The sequence below is a fragment of the Mustela nivalis genome (assembly GCF_964662115.1).
Source record: "Mustela nivalis genome assembly, chromosome: 15".
Taxonomy (NCBI): Eukaryota; Metazoa; Chordata; class Mammalia; order Carnivora; family Mustelidae; genus Mustela; species Mustela nivalis.
The window spans coordinates 37,027,298-37,050,285 of record NC_139034.1 but is presented as its reverse complement, the minus strand read 5'-3'; the positions used below and the strand labels follow the sequence as shown (position 1 = coordinate 37,050,285).

Here is a 22,988-nt window from a genome sequence, read left to right as displayed (position 1 = left end):
TCACCGCACCCCCAGCTCTCAGCAGCTGCTTGGCAATTCTGGTTATTCTGGGACACAGAAGATCATAGAGAGCCCTCCAAGAGGAGAGCTGCAATATTTCACCTACTGCCATTTTATGTTTGCCCCTCTGTAGCAGATATTTTAATATCAGGGCTGTCGAAAGCTTTACATACTGTGGTTGGAACTACTGAAGGGAGAGTTTCTTATTTTCTAAAATTTTCTTCAGGTATAGGATGAACAGACCTTTAAAGTCACAGGACAGTAGAAGGCCACCAAGATTGCTCTAGAACACTGGGTGTCTTCCATTTCCCTTCCAGGGGCAGACCTGCTCTGTGTCCTAGGAGCTGAACTGCGTGGACAACATCAGCCTCTCTCTCAGCTGTTAGCTTCTGGTGGAGTCTGTGGATGGGAGGCCCTGTCAGGAGATCAGGTTGCCATAATCAGGGTTTATGGCGTTTTGACAAAGATGGCAACTCAAGAAAGCATTTGTCTGTAATGAGGGCTGGACTCTACAGACCGGAGGCTACTCATGCACCATTACTTACTTGTGGCTCCAGCTCGCCCCGGCGTTTGTAGATGGCTTTTTCTCCAGTCAGCCCATCAATGATCTTGGCATCATCTAGTTCTCCTGTAGCTTGGTGTCTTAGCCACTGTCTTTCTTTACCTTTAGCCTACAATGACACACACATACACAAATTCTTATTTTAATGACTTCTGGAGGGTACCTGACACACTCTCTACATGAAAAACAGGAAACACACCCAGGATCTTTTCAAGTAAGTGATATTTCTGCAGGAACACAGTTTAATTGACGGACTGGTTTCTGCTCTGCTGATAAAGAATGCCCTTTGGGTAGATTTCATCTGTTTTAATCATTTTAACACAGGGAATGATAAAATGAGCCCATTTAAAGCACATGAAATGGGAAAGCAGTATGCAAATGAGCCCTTGAGAGATGTGCATAGCCCGGAAATGCAGTGGTGATACATTTCTTATGCATATTCTGTCACAGTACTTCTGGCAAATTCCTTAGGTAACAAAACAGTTAGCGTGAACTTGTTAACATTGTCTGCAGGCACAGAGAAAATGTGATCTTCAGAACTCTTCCTTTTGGAAAAACAATTTGTTATTTGAGTTCTCTGTGATTTAGGGTGCAATTGGAAACAGTTGAAAGTAATAGTTCATGAATGTGTTGCGTCCCCCATGACCCTCTGATGAGATATTGTCTGAATTACTTTCCCAAAGGTATTGCTACATGATACAATGACTTACAACTATGCCAGGTGGACCAAGATGGTAGTTAAGAACAGTGGAGAAGGACAATATCCCAAATCAAGGCACGAGTCTGTTACAGCCAACGACTATATTTATATTAAGAAGTAGGAGGAATAGCTAAAATATTTTCATGTGTGCAAACGAGAGTGGTAGTTAAGATCAGAGTCTGGTTCCCATCCTCTCTTCACCATGATCAGATATATGACCTCAAGCAAGTTACTTAATCTGTCTGCATTTCAGTGTCCTCAATTCTAAAATAAGGGTAACACTAGTTCCAACTTTGAGTTTTTGTGAAGAGTAAATGAGATACTACATTAGCTGAAAAGCCTGGAAATCCATGTCAGCTGTTACCATAATCGTTGTCATCATCATCAAGTGAGACACATTATGGACAACTAAGCCCAGATTAATTTAAGCACACTTCCATCACCATTTCAGGTAGAGTTTAAGTTTAAGGAGGTAGCTTAATGACAGCACTGTTATTGAAAATACGAAGTCTAACTTTAGGCAGCCGGGACCAACCACTACACAAAGAAGCTCCAGACACTCTAACTCTAGGCAGGACTACCTATATTAATTTCTTATTCCTGATACCCTTGCTGCAAACAGGTGCAAAATCCCCTCATTTGAATACAAATATATTAATGTGAGCATGAAACAGAGACACTCCTAAGCCACCAGCATAAAGAGCTTACATTTGGTGGGCAGTTAATTCCAGGAATTAGTTTAGGTGTGCCCCCTAGATCTATGTTCTCCCCTAATACGTGTTTTTGGTGAGAACACCATAACCTTATAGGTAAATGGGATTCGTTGGCGCATAGCTCAATGAACTCATGAAACTCTATGAGATAGGTATACAGCTTCAGGTGGTAGGAGGAAGGGGTGAGCAGAGTCTTCTAGAATCCTTTCCTCCTGGACTATGGATCAGACAGACAAGTCTGACAACACAATGCTGGCCTTCTCAGGCTCCCTCCCCTGCAACAGTGATTGGGACCTGGCTCCTCTTTCCTCTTCCCCATTATGCCTGAGGTCTAGAGTGGATCATTCTTCATGTTTTCAGGATGCTTTATGCAAGGAGATGCATTTGGGGCCGAACACTGAGGTACCTTTCCATCCTGAGATTCTGTGATCCTTGGAGATACCAAACCGCAGAGCACTGGCTTCTAGTCCCTTTCATAGATGAGGACAGACCCTCATAGACCAGTCTAGACTGGGAACATAAGGACCACAGAAAGTACAAGAGAATATGGTAGCAATAGTTAGCTGTCATCAAAGTGGCACTTAGAGCTGGGTTTAAGAGGAAGATGGGATTACAACAGAAACAAGATTACATGACATGTCACAGAACAGCTGTGCCACTGTTACCATTAAGCCTCAATTTCTGAAGTTTCATCAATGCGTTGACAAGACAATGACATTGAAGAAGTTCAAGGGAAACTGTTCAGTTTCCAGTGATATGTAATTCAACTAAGTATAATATGGAACTTTCAGTTCAACAAAATCGGAAATGGAGAGTGCATCACAGTTTCCAATAAGGCTAGAAAGTACACATCAGTCCTAAAGGATTCGAAGAGGTCTGAATCATGAGCATCGGTTATTAAAAAAGGAAAAAAAAAAAAAAAAAGCACTGTGTCACTTTGTAGCTCCTCCCTGTTTTACTTTTTTTATCCCTATCACTGTTTACAAATGTCTGATTTACCTCTTTGTCTCTATTATCTATCTGTTCCATTAGAAAGTCAGACTTATGGGGTAAGAGCCCTTCCTGCACCATCTAGAACAGTGCTTCACACGAAGTTGGTGTTTGATAAAAATTACTGAAACTTGATTGCTACTATAAAACATTACATGATAACCATATAAAAGCATGTCTATACAGTATTATCTCAATGTATATGTATCTACATTATATACATGCAAGGAAAAATATGTGGGAGAAAATGAAAGTATTAAGAGTCATGGTTATTTTGGGGTTGTGATTTATGGGCGATATTGTTTTCTTCCCTTAATTTCTGTATTTTCCATTTTCCTCCCTCCCTTCTTCCCTCCCTCCCTTCTGTTCCAGAGAGTAGGAGAGCACATGCATATGCACGAGCTGGGAATGGGGGGAGGGAAAGAGAGAGAGAGGGAGAGAATCTCAAGCAGACTCCCATGTTGAGTGCGGATCCCAACAAGAGGCTCAATCCCAGGACCTTGAGATGATCATGACTTGAGCTGAAATCAAGAGTTGGACTGTTAACCAACCGAACCACCCTGGCACCCCTTCAGTTTTAATATAATGAACTCATGACTTTTTAAAACCTGAAACAAAAATAAGTTTTTTTTCTCAAAAGGACTTGAAAATATCCTTTTGTATTTTTATGAAATATGCCTTTGAGACTAGCATAGAGAGCAAGTCTTCTCAAACTTCAATGTGCATACAAATAACTTAGGGATCTTGATAAAATGCAGTGTTTGATTTGGCCGTTTTTGTTCAGTAGGTTTGTTAACAACTGGTCCAAGAGCACTGTGGAATTCTTTTGCTAATGATTAGTGAAAATGGTCCCCTTTTAGAGGGCCTTCTTTTTAGGAGACCTATTATTGCCCATGGTAGGGAGGCTGAAGAATTGTAAAATAAATGCTTTTCCTTTAGAATATTATATTTGTCTGCTGTCTCTGGATTCACCATCATGGGAGAAACTAGGGATTTTAGGTCTTGATTTTCTTATGCCAATGTTGCTTCTTTTTTTTTTTTTTTTTTAAAGATTTTATTTATTTATTTGACAGAGAGAAATCACAAGTAGATGGAGAGGCAGGCAGAGAGAGAGAGGGAAGCAGGCTCTCCGCTGAGCAGAGAGCCCGATGCGGGACTCGATCCCAGGACTCTGAGATCATGACCTGAGCCGAAGGCAGCGGCTTAACCCACTGAGCCACCCAGGCGCCCGCCAATGTTGCTTCTTTTCCTAGATACAATTATCATTCCTTAAGGTGCTCTCTAGATTGAAGACGATTTCCATTATGTGTGCCAACTGAAGGAAAAGAATTTAGTAAAATTTAGGGTAAGAGTGAGGGAAGGAATCTGCTTTTTCCAATAAATCTGCTCTGCCTTTCTTCCTTTTTTTGGATGAACTTTTAAAATTGAAGTACAACATACTTGTAAGTCAAGTGCATACATCTGAAGTGCAGAGCTCAGTGACCTTTAGAAGTGAACACCCCAATGTAACCACCTATACCTCCACAGCGCCCCCAGGGCTCCTTCTGGAATTTCCCACTTCTGCCAGCAGGGCTTAGGTTCTCCTGGCTTTGGACTTCATAAAAATGGTGTCACGCAGCATGTGCTCTTCTGTGTCTGGCTTCTCTGGCTGCACATGGCTGCTGTCAGGTTACCTGTGCTGCTATGTGCGGCAGTTCTTTAATTCTCGCTCGCTGCTATAGTGATAGCTAATCCTACAATTTGGTCACAATTTATCCACTCTACAATGGCACTGTTTCCACTCTGGGGCTATGAAGAAGAATGGCACCAGGAGTGGTCCTGAGCATGTCTCTTGGAGCAGATGTGTGGGTATTTCTGTTGGACAGGAATCCTGGATATGTTCAGCTTTAGGAGATACTGCTAAACAGCTTTCCAAAGTGTTTTTTCCAACTTATATTCCCATGAGCAGTAGGAAGGTTTCATCTGCTCGTACCCTCACCCACACTTGATATTGATGGCTTAAAAAAAATTGTTAGCCATTCTGGTGGGTGTATAACATGTTCCCTTCCTTTTTATTTTTATCTGTGGAAAAATGAATTTTGGTTCTGAGGGTCACTGATATTTTTAGGAACATGAGCCAGTAGTTTTTGTTTTTGAGAAGTGTAAAGTATGTACTAGTCTTTTGACCCAAAGCTACTGGGCACAAAGTCATTTTATAATAGTAGCACTATTCATTAGTTTTCAAGTCTAGAACTTGCAGATAAATATGACCAGATAATTTGTTATCTGCCATCTAGCCAGCCCACCAATTTTAAGAAACTCAAAACAGGAAGAGGCCTGTCAGAATGGATACTCTTGGAGGCAAGGGGCTGGAGGGCGAGTGCTTTAAAAACTTACTGTGGGCTGGAAAAGAAATATTTATTATTATGGACTGTGTATTTTATGGGACTCACTGAGATACGTCCTTATCTAGTAAGTTCCTACTGGATTTAAAGATATGCTTTTATGTATAACAAAGGTCCAAACATGAGCTTTATAGTATATTCATTACATGAAGCTAAGTATTCTTATAAATATGTTCATCTGTTTTGGCTCATACAGTAAGTTCATACTAATGAGAATATTTCATATAAAGCTAGGTTTCACTAGTAAAAATCTACATTACAGACTTTCTAGAAAAGAAACACGGTTTTATTATGTTCATGTAAAGAACACCTACACTAATTGAAATGCTCAGAGGATGACATATTCTGGTTAACTTATTTTCTGGGAAATAACTGGTTAACCAGAAAGGACATCCATACTTACCTGTGGCAGTGGGGACCTTAGGAGGAAGACACTTGACAAAAACTAATTATCTTGTGGTTTGTGACACCTGATCTTGTGATTTCAGCACTGAAAGTATTCTGTTTAATCTTAAGTCTTTGTTTATCTGGGTTGTGGTTAATCAGGACTTCCTTTATCTGCAAACTCTACAAGTAAGCCGATTTTCTATTATGCCTTCACAATTTATATAATGTGTAAGGGAGAAAGATTTAAGTGGCAATTTTTATAGAAAGCACATACATTCTACAGAATAAAACATATAGATGATCATCACTAAATACTTCTTGTAGCTCAGTCAGTTTTAAGTTCAGCTTTCAGCTCAGGTCCTGATCCCAGGGTCCTAGGATCAAGTCCCGCTCCTTGCTCAGTGGGGAGCCTGCTTCTTCCTCTGCCTCTGCCCGCCACTCTGCCTGCTTGTGCTTTCTCTCTCTGAGAAATAAATAAATAATCTTAAAAAAAAAAAAAGGAATTCTAATTCCCTTTCTCATTGGCTGCATATTTAAACACATATGCTTATTTTTTATATATGTATGTGTGCATCTACATATTTACCTCACAATTATTTTCAAAGAGAGTACTTAAGTGACATATATTTAAAGTCTCTGAATATCTGAAAGTGTCTTTCTGATCTCCTTGTACTTTGGTGAGTACAGAATTCTCAGCTCACATCCCCAACCCCCCACCCCCGTGCCCCAAATCCTGCAGATGTTTTTTCACTATCTTCAGGCATTCAACATTTCAGAGACAACTAATATAAGATTACATTTTTTCTAACGATAGCTTGTTTTCTGTCTGCCGGGCTGCTTTTAGGATATTTTCTTTGTTTTGGAAATGTTAGCGTTCTGTGAGGCTGCGGTGAGGCACTCTCTCTTTGGATTACTTTCGCCGGGTCCTCAGCGAAATGTTTTTCGTCCACAGAGCTGGGACTGTCTTTAGCCCAGTACAGTTTGTTGTTGTTGTTGTTGTTACTCTGATTACTGTTTATGAGTTCTTTTAGGTCCTCTCTGGAAATATCACTGGCTCATTCGGCGTGCATTTACTAACGCTCACGGTGTGCCAAGGTTCCTGCTTCTCAGGAGGGCTCCTGGTGTGGTGTGTTAGCTTTCATTGATCAGCTTTCTTTTGGATTTATCTCTTTACTGCCTCTACAGTCTGGAGTAACAACTCTGGAGTACCAACTAAGTATGTTAGTACTTAGCCTGAAGACTAGACTGAGTCTGTTCCTTCTACTTTGAATGTAAATTTCAGTTTTGGGATTGTATTTTTAGTTTTTTTTTTTCTTTTTTAAAATAATCTTTCCTTGTTGCATTCAACTCCCTTATTATTCCTGCTTGCTTCTTAGCCAGACTTAAAAAAAAAAAAATCCATGCCTTATTTCACATACTTCAAGTTTCTTTGACTTGTGAGAGCACAAAGCAGATGGTTTGGAGAACTCTGGTGTTTTCTGAAGAAAATACTCTAGCCCAGCAGCATCACCTTCCCCTACATCTTGGATGCATGTCACTCTACCTCACTGCAGAATCCTCTCTTAGATCCCATGTTACTTTGTTCGTGGGTGTCCCTACTCTTGAATGATGAGATGGCTTTATAAAAACCATTTGGGAACAGACTGGGATCTGACTCTCCTTGCTCGCACTGACTTGCCAATTCGTTATAACCAGAGCTCTCCTTCAAGATTTTAACTGGCATTCTTACCTGAATTGAATCTACACTACTTAACTCAGGAACTCAGTAGGGAAAAGAGCTGGAACTGTGGATTGTCACAGCATGAGGACGTCATCTCCACATCATTTCTTACTTTGGTTTGGAAAAGCCATCACAAGGGGCCCACTTGGCATTTGTCTGATCTCATATTCAAGCCAAGTATCAAGTTAACTGGTCTGGCCCATTCCCCAGTGTTACTCCCTCTCCAGCCTTCTGTCTGTTGTAGCCATGGCCTAAAATCGAGACTTCCCCACCCCCACTGCTCTTGGTGTTGCTGCCTTCAAACTGCTGCTGCTTGGCCATGACCACACGGAGGTGAAGTGATCTGCTCCTCACCGGCTTGAGGGCTCTGGCTTCCATTCCCTGCCTCTCTGTGTAAGGGAGACCGATGTGATTCTACTGGGTTTCATGCACTTCCTGGCTAGTAATGCTATTTCTTAGGGAGATTTCTGAGTTGTCACTAGTACTGTCATTCATAGGGTCTCATCACACTCCCTTTAGCAAAAATTCCTCAAAGCTTCTTGCATGTCACATGCACTCTTCCCTAATTTCTCCTGTCATATGCGTTTTCACCATTTACAACATTTTGCTATTTTAACATGTTCATAGTCATCTGGTGAAGACTGAGCTCAAGCAGCCTGGAAGTCAGGACTGTACTTTTAGGCTGCACTTGGTTGAAGTTCTCCCTCAGGGGCCACTAAGGCCAGGTACTGAGTGATGAGCCATTTGTGTGCTAAGAAGAGTAACTGGCATTTTCCTGTTCTCCCTGAAATGCAGACGTGCCCTGATGTGGCCGTTTCCACCTTTCCTCTCCATTTGCACTGTACTCTCACATTAGCCAACACACCTTTTCTCTCGGCTTGGGTTGTTGCCCCATACAGATGACCTTAAAAATGTAGACATAGGTATATATACAGATACGCAACCTCTCTGGTCCTAACCTTGCCCCTGAACTCCAGATTCACGTCTTAAAATCTTTCAATATCATGCTTGACATTTAAAAGTAGGTGTCCCAGGAGTGAGAAAACAAAACATCCCGACCAAACATCTGCTTTCTCCACAAGCCTCTCCTCTTCCTGACTTCCCTATCGCTGTTCTCTAGGGCTTGAAAACCTCACCATTCCCCTCACCTCACATTCAATCAGTCACTGTCTTCCTTTCCTACCTCCAAACTGTCCTGTCCTTTCCATTTTCACTTCCATGACTCTGGCTCAGATTCTTATCACTTCTTATCTGGATACTGAAAGTAATTTTGATGATTTCATTTCAGGGTTTCCCCACTTCCCTCTTCTACGATACTTTCTCTCTCCATGGTTAAGAAGCCTCCTAAAGAAGGTGCAACTTTACAACTCCCTTTCTCAGGCATGGTCACACTCCTTGCTGATTATGGAATACAGTCAGCACGGTGCTCAAGGCCCTTGGGGGTTCAGCTTCCCCTCGTTTTTTTCTCCTGCTATCCACTGTCCCCAGCTCCATCCCCAAACTCTGAACTCTAGTCCTTCTGGACTGTTGTCATTCCCCAAACAGCCTTGTATTCAAGGCTTCTTCCTCTGCTCATAGGTTCCTTCCATCTAGACCAGAGCTATGCAGACTGCCCTTGGTGAGTAAACACTTGCTACTGATCCATGAGGAAATAAGTTACAGAAGTGAACAGCAAGCATTTAAAAATGGCATGGCGATTTGACAGAGTGCTTTTATGTTTGCTGAATCTAATATTAAATAATACGGGTTTGTATCTTGTATGTTCATTTTTACATCTTTTCTTCAGGAGTTCATTTCTATTTTATTTTATAAAAGCATTAGCTCAAGGTCAATGAACAAAACCTGGCCTCTCTCCAAGGAAGGTTTGAGAAGCTCTGGTCAAGACTGTTCCTCCATCCCCATCCTGAGAAGAGCTGCCATCGAAACCATGCTCATCCTTCATGGCCTAGCTCAAAAGGCATTTCCTCTTTTTCCCTAACTGCACAGTCTAGAAATTGATCACACATTTATCTACATAACATGGCACTTTATTTAAAAGACCGCTGTGCCATTTACCATATTGTGTCTTCTATTACAACTACACATGTATTTTTTTTCCTTAGTCATTGAAGGCAAGAAATCTTAGGCAAAAGAGATATTCAACAAATGTCTACTGGATGAAATGCAGTTATTATTAATTAAATAAAGGGAATGGGGAAATGCTTTCCATTCTTTACATATGAACAAAGTGGGTGCTCAGAATGAAGTCTAAATTCTTTGCCTGGCACCGACCTGCCTCTTAGCTCCAAGTCCTTGGGTGCATTTTACACTAAGTGGAATCTTTTTTTTTTTTTCCGAAGATTTTATTTTATTTTTTATTTTTTAAAGATTTTATTTATTTATTGGACAGAGAGAGATCACAAGTAGGCAGAGAGGCAGGCAGAGAGAGAGAGAGGAGGAAGCAGGCTCCCTGCTGAGCACAGAGCCCGATGCGGGACTCGATCCCAGGACCCTGAGATCATGACCTGAGCCGAAGGCAGAGGCTTAATCCACTGAGCCACCCAGGCGCCCCACTAAGTGGAATCTTGCTCCCACTTGAGATCAGCCATCGGCTCACACCTCAGACCTCAGTGTCATGCCCTTGTCCGTACCATGTTCGCTGTTGGGGCATCGTTTACTCTTTCCTTTAACTGATGAATACTCATGTACCCTTCAAGAGCCAGCTCATGTATCCTTTCCTGGCAAATCTCTCCTAGAACCCTTCTCCTTTGGTTCCACTGCCTTCTCTGCATCTGTTTACCTAGACACCTACCATACTCAACTGAAATGATCTGTTTGGGTGCCCGTTTTTCCTACTCCCCAGAACTATAGCCTTCTTGAGGACAGGGATGGTATCCCGTGAATCTCTGGGGCTCCAGTGCCCTAGCACAGTGCACATCACACATCAATGTTCAAAAACACCGTTTATCTCATCCTAAGCTCATTTCGAACTGCTCAAGGGAAAAAAAAAGAACATAATTGCTGGTTCATGGAGATATCATGCTAGTCAAAGCAATCAGAGAAAGGCTAATTTCGTTTAGCCTGAGAATGAAATTACTGATTGTACATCAGCAAAATGCTAGAGAGAAGAGATGATTACAATCAGTGGCTTTTTGTGGAATGGATATTTTCTTTTGTCAGGGATTGCTGGCATCAGACATTCAGATTCTGAACCAAGCACAACTGAAGTTAAGACAGACTCTGTTCTAATAAGACAATTTCTGCTATTGATTCCTAAAATGTCCAATTCCCCGGACCCTTTGATATCCCATATAGAATCCAGTCAAGAAGCAACGGGAGGTCATCGGTGACGGCGATCTTAATTGAGAAAGCCAGGAGTTGCAATAGACACATGTGTTGGAGCAGGCATTGTAACAGGAGTGACAACAACACTCCTTTTCCTCACATCTCAGCCCTGCTGTCCGGAGCCCGCGCATAGGCTTGAAGCCATACTTTGAGAAGTCATCACAAATGATGATTTGCTAGTTCCTGGCTAGACGTTCTGCTGTTCACCAAGGAAACACCCATGGTTACCGGGATTCCACAGCAACCTCAGCACAGCTGGGAGCTATTAGTCAATCAGAGCCACACAGGACTGGCAGACGGTGGCAAAAGGGGAACCAAACAAAGCCTTCTTGTTTTGGTTACAATCTAAAGACTCATATTCCACTGAGGCCCTGTCTACCCTTGGCCAGTAGCTGTGTTTTGAAGTAGCACTATCTGTCTACGTGGAAGACTAGAAGACCCCAAGAATAACATATCTGTGGATTTAAAAAAAAAAAAAAGTGGAAACACTTGAAAATGCAAAGTTGGTATCTGGATAATGATGCAAAATGCTTTATGAGTATATGTGAGAATGATTCTTTTCATGGAATTGCATAGTTGGCAGCAGATAACAGAGGCCTAAGAGATAACAGGGACCTAAGCTTCGGACTCAGATACCTGCTTCACGGGCCACATAATCCAGGCAGAGTCTCATCATCTTTCTACTCTTCAGTTCCCTCAGTACAAAGTGGGAACAAAGTAGCTACATTCCAGAAGACTGTGAGAATAGACGGGTTACATGCCTCAGCTTCCGTATCTATCCAATGTAGAAAATAGCTATTACTGGTTGTCGTAAGGACTCACCAACACAAGAAATGGATGTAAAGGAGGTGACTGGGTGTCTGGCTTGCAGCCCAGGCTGATGAAGAAGAGCAAAAACTAGGGAAGTAAGGATGAGACAAATTCTTCTGCAGAGAGCGCTGCATGCTAGGCATTCTTTTAAATGGTCTGCGTGTATCATCTGAGGCAATTTGCATACCTGCCCTATTATCTGTCCTATTATCTGCATCTTCCAGAACCTGGGCTGTCAGGCCCCAGAGCTGACGCTCTTAGTCACTAAGAGACAATGATGACGACGATGATGGAAGAGACTGTGAGAATGCTGTGGTAACGTAAGGCATCCAGCATAATGTCTGGCACACGGGAATTGCTCAGTAAATGCTTGCTAGTATTAACATGCTTGTATTACTTGTGAAGATTTGGAGAGATGGTAGTTCTACAACAATTTTAGGTTCTCCTCTGAGGATCACATCATTTTTATTCCCTTTCTTCTATCTTAAAACTCTTTCTTGCTATTATTTAAGCCTAGTTTCTCTTTTTCAGATTTTCATGGAAGAAGAGAATAAAAATATCCTTGAAATAATTAAGTTACTCTATTTGAGGATATATAGAAAGTTATTAACCCCAAGCAGCTTATGGATTTTTTTTTAATAGGAGTCTATTTCTTATTTTCTATCCCTTTAATTGTATTTGTTGCTTTTCTTTGAGCCCTTTGCGATTATCTTGCACATCTCTCTTTGAAGATGGGAAGCAAAACTGGATACTGTTTCTGAAACTGGTCTCATCACTGTGGGCTTTAGCAGGAGTCATTCCTTAATGGCAACCCTAACTCTAACCTAGGCTTGACGGGTGGCCTACTTGAAGAAGTCACAGTAGTGGGTCTACCTTTTCTTCCTTTGGCTGACTTGGTGAACATAGTATCATTTATCTTAAAGGGCTGCTGTGAGAATTAAATGTAGTGGTGCTTGTAGAAGTAACTAGAGCCTGGTGCCCAGTGAATACCAATCAAGACATGAACTAATAACAGATAAGGATTCTCATTCTTTCAGTTAAAAATGTATTGTTGTGGGGCACCTGGGTGGCTCAGTGGGTTAAAGCCTCTGCCTTCAACTCAGGTCATGATCCCAGCGTCCTGGGATGGAGCCCTGTGTCGGGCTCTCTGCTCAGCAGGGAGCCTGCTTCCCCCTCTCTCTCTGCCTGCCTCTCTGCCTACTTGTGATCTTTCTCTCTGTCAAATAAATAAATAAAAAATCTTAAAAAAATGTATTCTCGTATTCCTCTCTGATGCTGTGAATCATTGGATGGCCCATTTGTACACAGGGTAACACTCTGTGTTGTCTGCATGTAATCATGGAATCCATGGCCAGACTGTGATCTGGTCTCTGTGATTTTTTTCAAAAGACCAATTAATTAATTAATTAATTAATTAGAGAGAGAGAGAGAGAGAAAGAGAGGACAGAGGCAGAGCGGAGGGAGAGAGAAAGAATCCTAAGTAGACTCCCTGCTGTGTGTGGAGCCAGACACAGGGCTTGATCTCAAGACCCTGAGATCATGACCTGAGCCGAAATCAAGAGCCGGACGCTCAACTGACTGAGCCACCCAGGCACCCTAAAGTTTTGATAGCCTTCTCCTTTGACACTGTCTCCTACCATACACAGGCTCTTCTCAGTCCCACTGAACAGCCTGGACTTGTACACCCTGTGTCCTATGTCTGCAACGCCCTGACTCCTCAACCATCTAGAAAATCCTTAGCATTTTTCAAGTGTGAACTCAAGCATCACATTCGCCATGAAGCCCTCCTTCGTGCCTTCCATAGCATTGTGCACATACTTCTCTATAGAAAGTAAGAAACCGTTTGCCTCTTTGTCATTGAGTTCCTTCTTTGAGAGGAGGGACTGCATTTTATTTTTCTATCCCTAATGTTAAGAACTTCAGAAATGGGGACGCCTGGGTGGCTCAGTTGGTTAAGCGGCTGCCTTCGGCTCGGGTCGTGATCCCAGCGTCCTGGGATCGAGTCCCACATCGGGCTCCTTGCTCCGCAGGGAGCCTGCTTCTCCCTCTGACTCTTCCTTCCACTCTGTCTGCCTGTGCTTGCTCTCATTCACTCTCTCTCTGACAAATAAATAAATAAAATCTTTAAAAAAAAAAAAAAGAACTTCAGAAATGAATGACTAACTCAGGCACTCATTGTTCAGTCTTAGCATGAACACAGCCTCTCACCAACCTCATCTCCTCTGAACCACTCATTTTGGCTTTTTTTTCACCTCTTGCCTTACCCTTGAGATTACCCAGAAGCTGCCTCAATGCCTAGGGTGATAAGAACTGGTACAGTGAGTGTCTTTGCTGGGGAAAAAAAAATCATTCCATGTTAACTTTGTTCACACAATTTGCCCATGGATTTTTTTTTTAAAGCAAATTCTTCAAATAACAAATCTTTGTTTGGGAAATCCTTAAGCATCTTAATTATAGCATTTTAAGGGGGGCAAGAGCAGTGTTAACTGATTCTGAGACAGCACAGTCTAAAACTGAAAAAATGGCAGGCAAAACAGGGGTCGGGGGAACGCAGGAGGAGATGCCAGGAGACACAGAGAGTGCATGGTCTGGATGACCCAAAATGCTCCTCTGTCTCTCTAGTCCATGACAGTAAAATGATTTGTAGGACAAGAATTCTATCTATGACTTTCTTGTTAAGGTGGGATGCTCACAGATCTTCTAGGAGGGGAATCAGGGAAGTCCAGTGTCTTCTAGAGTTGTGCGTCAAATTATTCTGGACAGGACAGGTGGGGTCAAATGTTCTTCCTTGGAGAACTCACCTGAGAAGGCCATGGAATTACTCACAGTCTCACTCAAACATTTTGGCATTAGTATTTTCTGACTGGCTGATTAGGGTTTGGATAACTTTCTCGAGTAGTTTTGGGGTGGGTCCAGCTTTGGACCCAGATTATTTTCTTAGTCCACTGTGGGAGGATTACCTGTAAATTATCCAGGATGACTCGGAGGGAGTGCACCTGCCGTCGGACAGCACCTGAGAACCTTTCATACGTTGTGGCATCATACTCACTCATTTGGATCTCCTTTAACCTGAAATCAGAGGGAGAAGAAAAGATAACAGCTGAAATCATGTACATGTGGTCTTTTACTTCCATTCATCTGCTGCCAGAACTGTAGCATAGTCCTTGGACACTGAGGGTGCCCTGGAGGAGAAAAGGCGAGAAGGAATGTCTCCAGCTAGGAGTTTCAAAGAAAGAAAAAGTCCACCGGTGGGCCGGTACATGGTGAACTGGGAGCCTTCTAGAACAAACAAAACAAAGTGAACCAAACAACCAGATAGCCCTGATGTATAGTATTTGCTGATTTATGTGGTGTAGATACTCTCCTCCTGATCAATTCCAGGCTACTAACAGTAAGATCGCTGAGCACTGACTTGGAAAGAAAGGCAAACAATCGGCTCTCATGAACCAGTGAGTCAGCTCTAGGGCAAACCACTGCCGGATCCCAAAGACGCGTCATGGTGCTGGCAGCTGGTCAGTTCATGTGGCAGGTTCCTAGAAGAGCTCCGTGGGTTGCCTTTAGAGACCAAGGGCAGATATTTGGTTGACCAAGATAACAGTTCAGGCCCAGAGAATGTAATTTAATGTGTTGCTATGGAGAATACAAGAGTCTTCTGAAGTTGCTGTGTGCTTTTAACAGGATAATTGTGTTTTCATGTGACTGTGGCTCTGAAGTCCTATCCTGCTAGCGCAGTGCTCCTTCTCATCACTCTTCCTCATTAGCTTCCACTGCAGCCCCCGCCAGTGCACTTAGAGACCCCTGAACATGGCACACTCACCTCCTAGCTCCTGCCTGGGCTGCTCCCCGACTGGGTACTTCCTTTCTCTGCCTCTTTGCCTGTAACTCCCACTTTCTCTTCAAGAGTCAGATCAATGAGGACCACCTCGAGGAAGCCTGCACTAATCCCAGATCTGTCTTCAGAGGCCTCAGCCCATTATGCTTCTCGCTATCAGAGCATTTCCTCCCTCTGCTTTACCCATCGGCTGCCTGTCTTCCCAGCAAGGCACCTTTATGAGAAGGACTGAGTCTCATTGTTAGCGTATAGCACCCAGCATGGTACCTAGCACTTAATAGGTGCTCAAAATGGAATTAAATGAATGACTGAAATAAAAATAAGACTCAGGAATATTTAAAATGCAGCATCTTAAACCAATCATAAGGAGAAGTTTCTTTCACTGAGTGAGGCTCTCTTGGGTTTTACAGGGTTGTAGCCATAATACACTAATCTGATCACATGTTTCTGTCAGTTTCCATACATGTAAAGGTGCTGATCCTCAGATAGGCACTAATGAACGTACATTGATAGAAGCACAGTCTTCTAAACTGCTGTGTGTGTATGCACACACGCAGTGTTGGAAGGTCTGAATCCCAGGTCCATACCCGAAACTCTTATGTCAAATGCAGATCTATCCTCTTGGGCTGGAACAGAAACCCCAAATGCTTAATGGCAGTGAATGGTCTCTACTCCTCTGTGTCAGGCCAAGCACCGGGGAGAATCCAGCCAACACAGGGCAGGGGGCTGGCCGCTTGTTAGCATCGCATGATGTTAGACCCTCACCGCCATGGGCAGATCTGCAATTCCTGCCCTACCACCTGGAGGGGTTGCCTGATACCAACTCAGCTTGCACGATTCCACCTGAAGTCCTGCTCGACCCCTCCAGTAAACCTGACCATTTCCATTCATGACTCTTCTGTAGATACCCACTGCGAAACCTCCACACGTGATGGCTTTCGCTAGATATGTCTATTTCCCTCTATCACAGTGTTTTTCAAACTTTATTTTCCACAGAGGGATGTATGTTTTATATTAAGATCCAGATCTACACATACGCATGTGCATGTGTGTAGAACTAAACAAAAAATTTAACGAAAATACATTTACTACATATGATTCACTACATGGATATTTTCTCTTCTATCCCTCTGGAAGAAGAAATAGTCTCACTTTTTCTTTGAATCTCCAGTTCCTAGCACAATGCCTAAATGCTGTTAGATAGCACTTTGAAAACTCTGACTATCAAAAGGTAAATAATAGCTGAATGGTGTTTCCCAAGGTGACCCGCCAAGGGGCACTTCTAAATCTAATTTACTCTCTGTTCTGAAGAACAGCTAGGAATACGTGCACAGGACTTGACCTCCTAAAAATACCTCTTATGTTTGGCTTAGGCAATCTCCTAAACCTCTCTATAAATTTTCATTAGATTAAGTTATGTCTTAAGTGTCAAGGCTGACAGAAGCTAGGCACCATGAACATTGCAGGATATGCTACTTCCCCACCCCGTCAAACACAGGAAGCTAATATACTCTTTCCCAAAGAAGGAAGATTAGTACTTTTCCAAAGGGAGGTTAGAAAAAAAATGTGGATATAGCTTGTCCTTAGCAGGGGTGGGGGAAATACACACACACATGCGTGCATCAGGAAAGGAGTCAGGTCACTGGTAGGTCACCTTGGGCAGACCGGCCTTTGTAGTGAGATCAGAATCAGCCCCATTTATAAGGCTACTTCTGGCGTGATCATGTTGCACCCAAAAACACACCACATGCTGTTTTAATTATGAAGAAATCTGGAAATCATATTCCAGGTTGTGTCAGCTTTCAGAAAGATCACCTACAAGGTGTTCGAAGCTGATAAATTCTGAGAGATGAAGACTGACGTGGGGAACGGGGAAAGAAAATAGGAAATTTTAGCCCTTGGATCAGATAAGCTTCCTGGTGCTAATACTCGCAAAGCCCACAAGACTAGCTGGAAATATGTCTTTCTGCTGCTTTAACCTTGATCAAAACTACAGGGCACAGCTGCTTCACATCCCAGTAATCTATGTGGACTAACTGCATTTTGTTGGCACAGTATATTTTTAAAGGGTATATTTATTGTTACGTAAGAGTCTGGGAATTTTCGTTCTCATTTTACTTTTCTTATAGGTCAGACTTAAATACTATAATTTTGGATCAGTTATGAGGAAAACAAACCTAAGCTGAGACCTAATGGGTAGGACTGATTCGTTTTACAAATGGTAATAGGTACACCTTCCATGAGCTGGCGCCCACCTCCAACACCCTTTGAGACATGGGAAAAAACCTCACCATCAATTTCCTTCATGTTTTGTTGGTTTAATGTTTCTGTCCTGCTTTCTGCATGTCTTACACATGTCTACCTCTGTGGGTCTTCCCGAATTAATCCTTTTTCCCCCCCTAAGTTTTAATTTAAATTCCAGTTAATTAATAGTGCAATATTAGTTTTGGGTGTGTGGTTTCAGTCAATTCTTGAGTATTGGAAGAGGTATGGACTGGAATCCAGACACAAACGAATGCTAACTAGAGGCTACTCTGATGATAACAAGAGCCTATCAGTAGTATTAAGCTCTTTAAGGCAATATGGGGGACCTCAAGACTGATGGATGGGTCTGGCTGTCACTCTGGTTTCAGCCAGTTTTTTTTTTCAAGTTTTTATTTTAATTCCAGTTAGTTAACAAACGGTGTTATATTGGTTCCGGGTGTACAATACATAGTGATTCAGCACTTCCATACATCACCTGGTGCTCATCAGAGCAAGAGCCCCCCTTCATCCCCATCACTCATTTCAGCCATCCCCCACCCAGCCTGGTTTTAGCCAGTTTCTCAATTAAGTATCCTCCAGGTTCTGAACAAAGCATCGGTATTCAGTTGTGCATTATTCATTCCATATGTGTGCATGGGTGTTTGCCGTGCACTGGGTTCAAGGTATAGGGGCTGGGGATGTATCAGAGAACAAAATCCCCTGCCCTCAAGGGACTAAAAGTCAGTGGAGATGCAATCAAATCTTCATACAAATAATAATACAGTGTGAAACAGTGATAAGGAGCGTGGAGAAAGAGGACACAAAAGGAGGGACCTGACCTCATTCTACATATGCTGAGAGTTGCAAAAGAGCTTTAATACAGACTCTTTGATCATAGTGAAGAATTATTACTTTTTAAAAATATGATAGATGAATTGTATGTTTTTATTTTTTTAGAGAGTTCTTATCTTTCAGAGATATACTCTAAGATATTTACAGTGAAAAGACAGGATATCTTGGATTAGCTTCAAAACAACCCAGGGGTAGGGACTGGGAGTGGAGCCAGATTTTTCTTCTTGAAGCTAGAAGAACAGGTCCATAGGGTTCTCTATATGTTTTTTTTTTTTTTTTAAAGATTTTATTTATTTATTTGACAGAGAGAAATCACAAGTAGTCGGAGAGGCAGGCAGAGAGAGAGAGAGAAGCAGGCTCCCTGCTGAGCAGAGAGCCCGATGCGGGGCTCGATCCCAGGACCCTGAGATCATGACCTGAGCCGAAGGCAGCGGCTTAACCCACTGAGCCACCCAGGTGCCCCATCTATATGTTTCTCTTTCCTTTTATTTATGTTTGAAAAGTTTCCTTCAGCTCAGGTGATGATCCCAGAGTCCTGGGATAGAGTCCCGCATTGAGCTCCCTGCTCAGCAGGGAGCCTGTTTCTCCCTCTCCTTCTACTGCTGCTCCTCCTGTTTGCTCTCTCTCTTATAACTAAAATAAAATAAAATAAAATAAAATAAAATAAAATAAAATAAAAAGTTTCATAATAAAAAGCTAAAGAGATTCTTCAGCAGTACTAAACTGGATACTTATCAAACAGGAGTATTTATTCCATGAAAGTAGAAAGCACCCTCTTTGCTCTCTGTGTTTTGCTATGCCCTGAGCTTCTCAGGATTTCCATGTGTTTTTATTTCTTCCCCCCTTTTTCATACTCCTGCTTACCTCCTGTCTTTCAACCACCTTATGGTCTTCTCTTTTACTTGGACTAGATTCTTCTCTGCAGTAATTAGAAGACGTGTTTGGTTTTCTTACCACCCCCCCTCCCCGTTTCTCCCCTTTCCTCTCCCACAGCCACTAAATTTAGTCGCCTTATTATCAGAAATGCTCCTTGACTTCTTCCCCACTGCAGGGCGGTGGTGCATAGAACCAGGTCCCCTATCCCTACTGTGGAAATCAGAGGAGGGGTTGTACGCTCGTGCCCAAGCACTACTGAAAGGTCTTTCTGTCTCCCTGTGAGCTATGTGTGTCAAAGCACTGTATCTGTCCACTTGTGCAAAAACTGAAACCACTCTGAGCCTGGCAACCCTAGGAACTCAGTCGGGGATGGGAGAATGAGGCATAGCTCATGTTTTACTTCTTTCCCTAAACGGATGTTTCACTGCTTATAAGGAATGTTGAGCAGTCTCCGAACTCGAACAAGATCTTTTGTATACCTCCCACTTTTTTTTTGAGAAGTTTAAACTGCTTTCATTTCTAACATAGGTATTTGTCCCCTAACTTCTTTGGGAGGAGGAGAGAGGAAAGTCACCCATCTCCGCGAGAGCCAACTCAGGCACACTGAGGGTAAATACATTGTTTCAGGGCTCCTGGGAAGCCAGCAGAATGGCTGGGGGGGGGGGACCCTTATTTACCTGCTGGAGACACGAGGCTCCCACTGCTCCCTGGCTTTCCTGAGGGTGTGGCAGGAGGGGCCTGCATTCTTGTCCCTATTGTTCTATGTTGTTTACTTGCAGGATGTGTAAGCACAGTGTGTAATGTAATACCAGATGTTGTACGTGGGAGGAACTTCATAACACACACACACACACACACACACACACACACACACACCACACACACACCACACACACACCACACACACAAGCATGCTTTTTTCTAAGGGCACCCAGCCCCTTCCATTGAGCACAATGTAAAGCTGCCTCCCAAACCACTACCAATTCCCTCACTCCCGCAGGAGGTACTGTCGGGCCTTTGGTATTCTTGGCTTTTAGCTAAAGAACACATGTGAATGTCTAGTGAAAGCACAATGTGGATTCTTATTTTTTAGATGGTTCCAATCCAAGTGGCCCAGATAGGTTCCGGATCATCTAAAAGCCACAGGCTCATGGTTCTGCATTTCAAGGCCTCCACCCATCGACAGGGACTCCACGTTCAACCCCCCCAGCTGGAACCCTTTCTCTTGGATAGGCAAGCTGGCTCTCTCCACCACAGACCCTATGCTTATTATCCTGCTCATTTAGGATTCCCTTCCTGGAAGATCCAAAGCCTGGCTGAGCTCAGGCCTCAGCTCACGGACTTAACCCTGTCTACACCGGCAGGGGGCGCGGCCTCCCTGCCACGTGACTGTGGCCCTTAAAGAGTGTGCGTGTTTTTGAGTCCCGCTCCCTACACACCTACACATCTGAGGGCAGTAAGGGAACCGCGCCTATAGTTTTCTAACTTCCCTTTGGGACCTAGGAATGGATGTGGATGGAGGCATCTGAACTTTAATTTCTCTGAAAAGCAGTCTTTTTGGGTTTCCTTTCTCATGGGCTCCGCTCCTTTTCCCACTCAGTGATGTGTGATCAATGCACTGAACTGATTACGTCAAACAAAGAGAACAAGGCATTATGTTCACTGCACTGTCTCTGCTGGGGAGGTGGGCTCTATGGGTCTCAGTTTGTGCTGTGCAAGGTAAAGAACCTGAGGGCTCGGGGCTGCTCGGGGTCGGCTGCCTCTCAGCACCACCATGACCACCTTGCCTGAGCGGCGGCAGCCACTCACCGCTGCTGAAAGGCTTTCTGGCCCATCTCTCTGGCGGCTCTCTTCACCTCCTCGGGAACCGCGTCCTTCTCAGCCTCTGACACCTGGTACACAGTATGGCCTGCATCCAGCCGGTATGGACCTCCTTTGCCACCCAGACCTGCGGTGTCTCTTCCCCCTGGAAGGAAATCAGGAAAATCCAGGTGGTAAGTCTCATCCACGCCACAAGACAAAAGTCAGATCGTGGTTTGAAAGCAGTTTCATGAAGCATGTTAACTGTACCTAGTGAGTAATTAAATATTCAAATGACCTTCTTCTGGAAACAAAGGGTACGCCCCTTTCAGGTGCCTTTTCTCTTCTCCATCCAGCCAAAGTTTATCCATATTTCAAGGGTCAGCCCACATTCCAGGACACCTCACCGGATGACTTCACATCACAGTGATCATTGCTGGCCACTATTTATTACCTTTAATATTTATTTTATTCTTTTCTCACTGACCCTATGTGGGTGGGATTATATCTTATCTATTCCTATAAGAGCAGCTTGAACACCACAGACAACTTGGGATGCATTTGTTAATTAAATGAGCAAAACTCCACATCCCTCACATATTACCTTACTTTTCCCTAAAATAAGACATAGACGCTCAGATAGAGGATATAGTTAGCTTTCCGTACTGTCAGTTTCAGAACAGCTTTTCCAATATAAACTCAAGTCTACATGCTGGTAAGTGTATATTGTATAACATTGTATAAACTATTTACATTGTAAATAGAAGTTAAATGCCTGGAAGACCAGGTAGGCAACACTCTAAGAAGTGGGGAGGACTCTGGCTGGCTAGACAAAGCTTGCCTTGTCTCAATATTTTCAAATTCAACTTATTTTAAAGTACTGTGCTGACCCCCAAAATACAAATATTGGCTAGATTTGGCCTCTGGGATACCAGTTTATTACCTCTGCTTTATAATGATTAAAATACTAGCAGTCAGTTTCTTTTGTTTATTCACACACAACGTGGGCACTGAGAAGAGAACTAACGTTGGAGGGACAGTAACGTAACATAGCATATCATTGTATACTACTGTTACATGGCAGAACATTGTACAGTTAAACTGGACTGCCTGAATTTGAATCCTGTTCCCATCCATTAGTTGTGTGCCCTTGAAGTTAGTTCCTTAACTTTTTTGTGTCTCAGTCTCCTCAGCTGTAAAATGGAGATACTAACATGATTTACTTCTTGGCATTTGCCACGGGGCTACGATGCTTAGAACAGTATCTGAAGCAAAATGAGAACTATGCAAGTGGTTGCTCTTACTATTATTATTTAGACAACTTCTGGTCACAGAGAATGAGGTCATTTCTGAGTTGCATAAAGTGGAAATTTTGAAAGCTTTTAGGCTTTTGGTTAAATGATGTTACATTTATCTTTTCTCCCTTGGGGCCTTCATCGGTGTGATAAATTAAAAGTAAAATTCAGTAAGCACTGGTCCCTTACCAGGGCCAGGCAGGTAACTTCCTTCTGGGAAATACCACGAGAACAACCCATTAATGATCATATGTTTACCCTTCAATTTGAGCACATCTGATTTCACTCTTCTTTAGAAATTAGGGGTGGAAAATTCCCTCTTAGGCGTCTGTGATTCCTGGATCCCACTCAGTGACATCCTGGAGGCAGAGGGGACCAGAAACTGGACAATGACAATGAGCTCCAGAGATAGAAAAGCTGTTTCTGTGACTTGATTCCCTTCCTATAGGAAGTTCTTCTTAGGCATGGGTGGGTCACAGATTAGCACTTAACATTTCCT

General features: G+C 42.9%; 1 protein-coding gene across 1 annotated transcript in view; it reads right to left on the bottom strand.

Moving 5' to 3' along the window:
• Nucleotides 1–22,988, bottom strand: part of VWA8 (von Willebrand factor A domain containing 8) — a 322,462-nt gene that overhangs the window by 18,565 nt on the left and 280,909 nt on the right. Inside the window, exons 39-41 of the mRNA XM_082701350.1 lie at nucleotides 21,204–21,360; nucleotides 14,551–14,659; nucleotides 546–671 (exon numbers count right to left, since the gene is read on the bottom strand). Coding sequence (XP_082557476.1) covers nucleotides 546–671; nucleotides 14,551–14,659; nucleotides 21,204–21,360 — 392 coding nt within the window. The remainder of the gene's footprint in view (nucleotides 1–545; nucleotides 672–14,550; nucleotides 14,660–21,203; nucleotides 21,361–22,988) is intronic.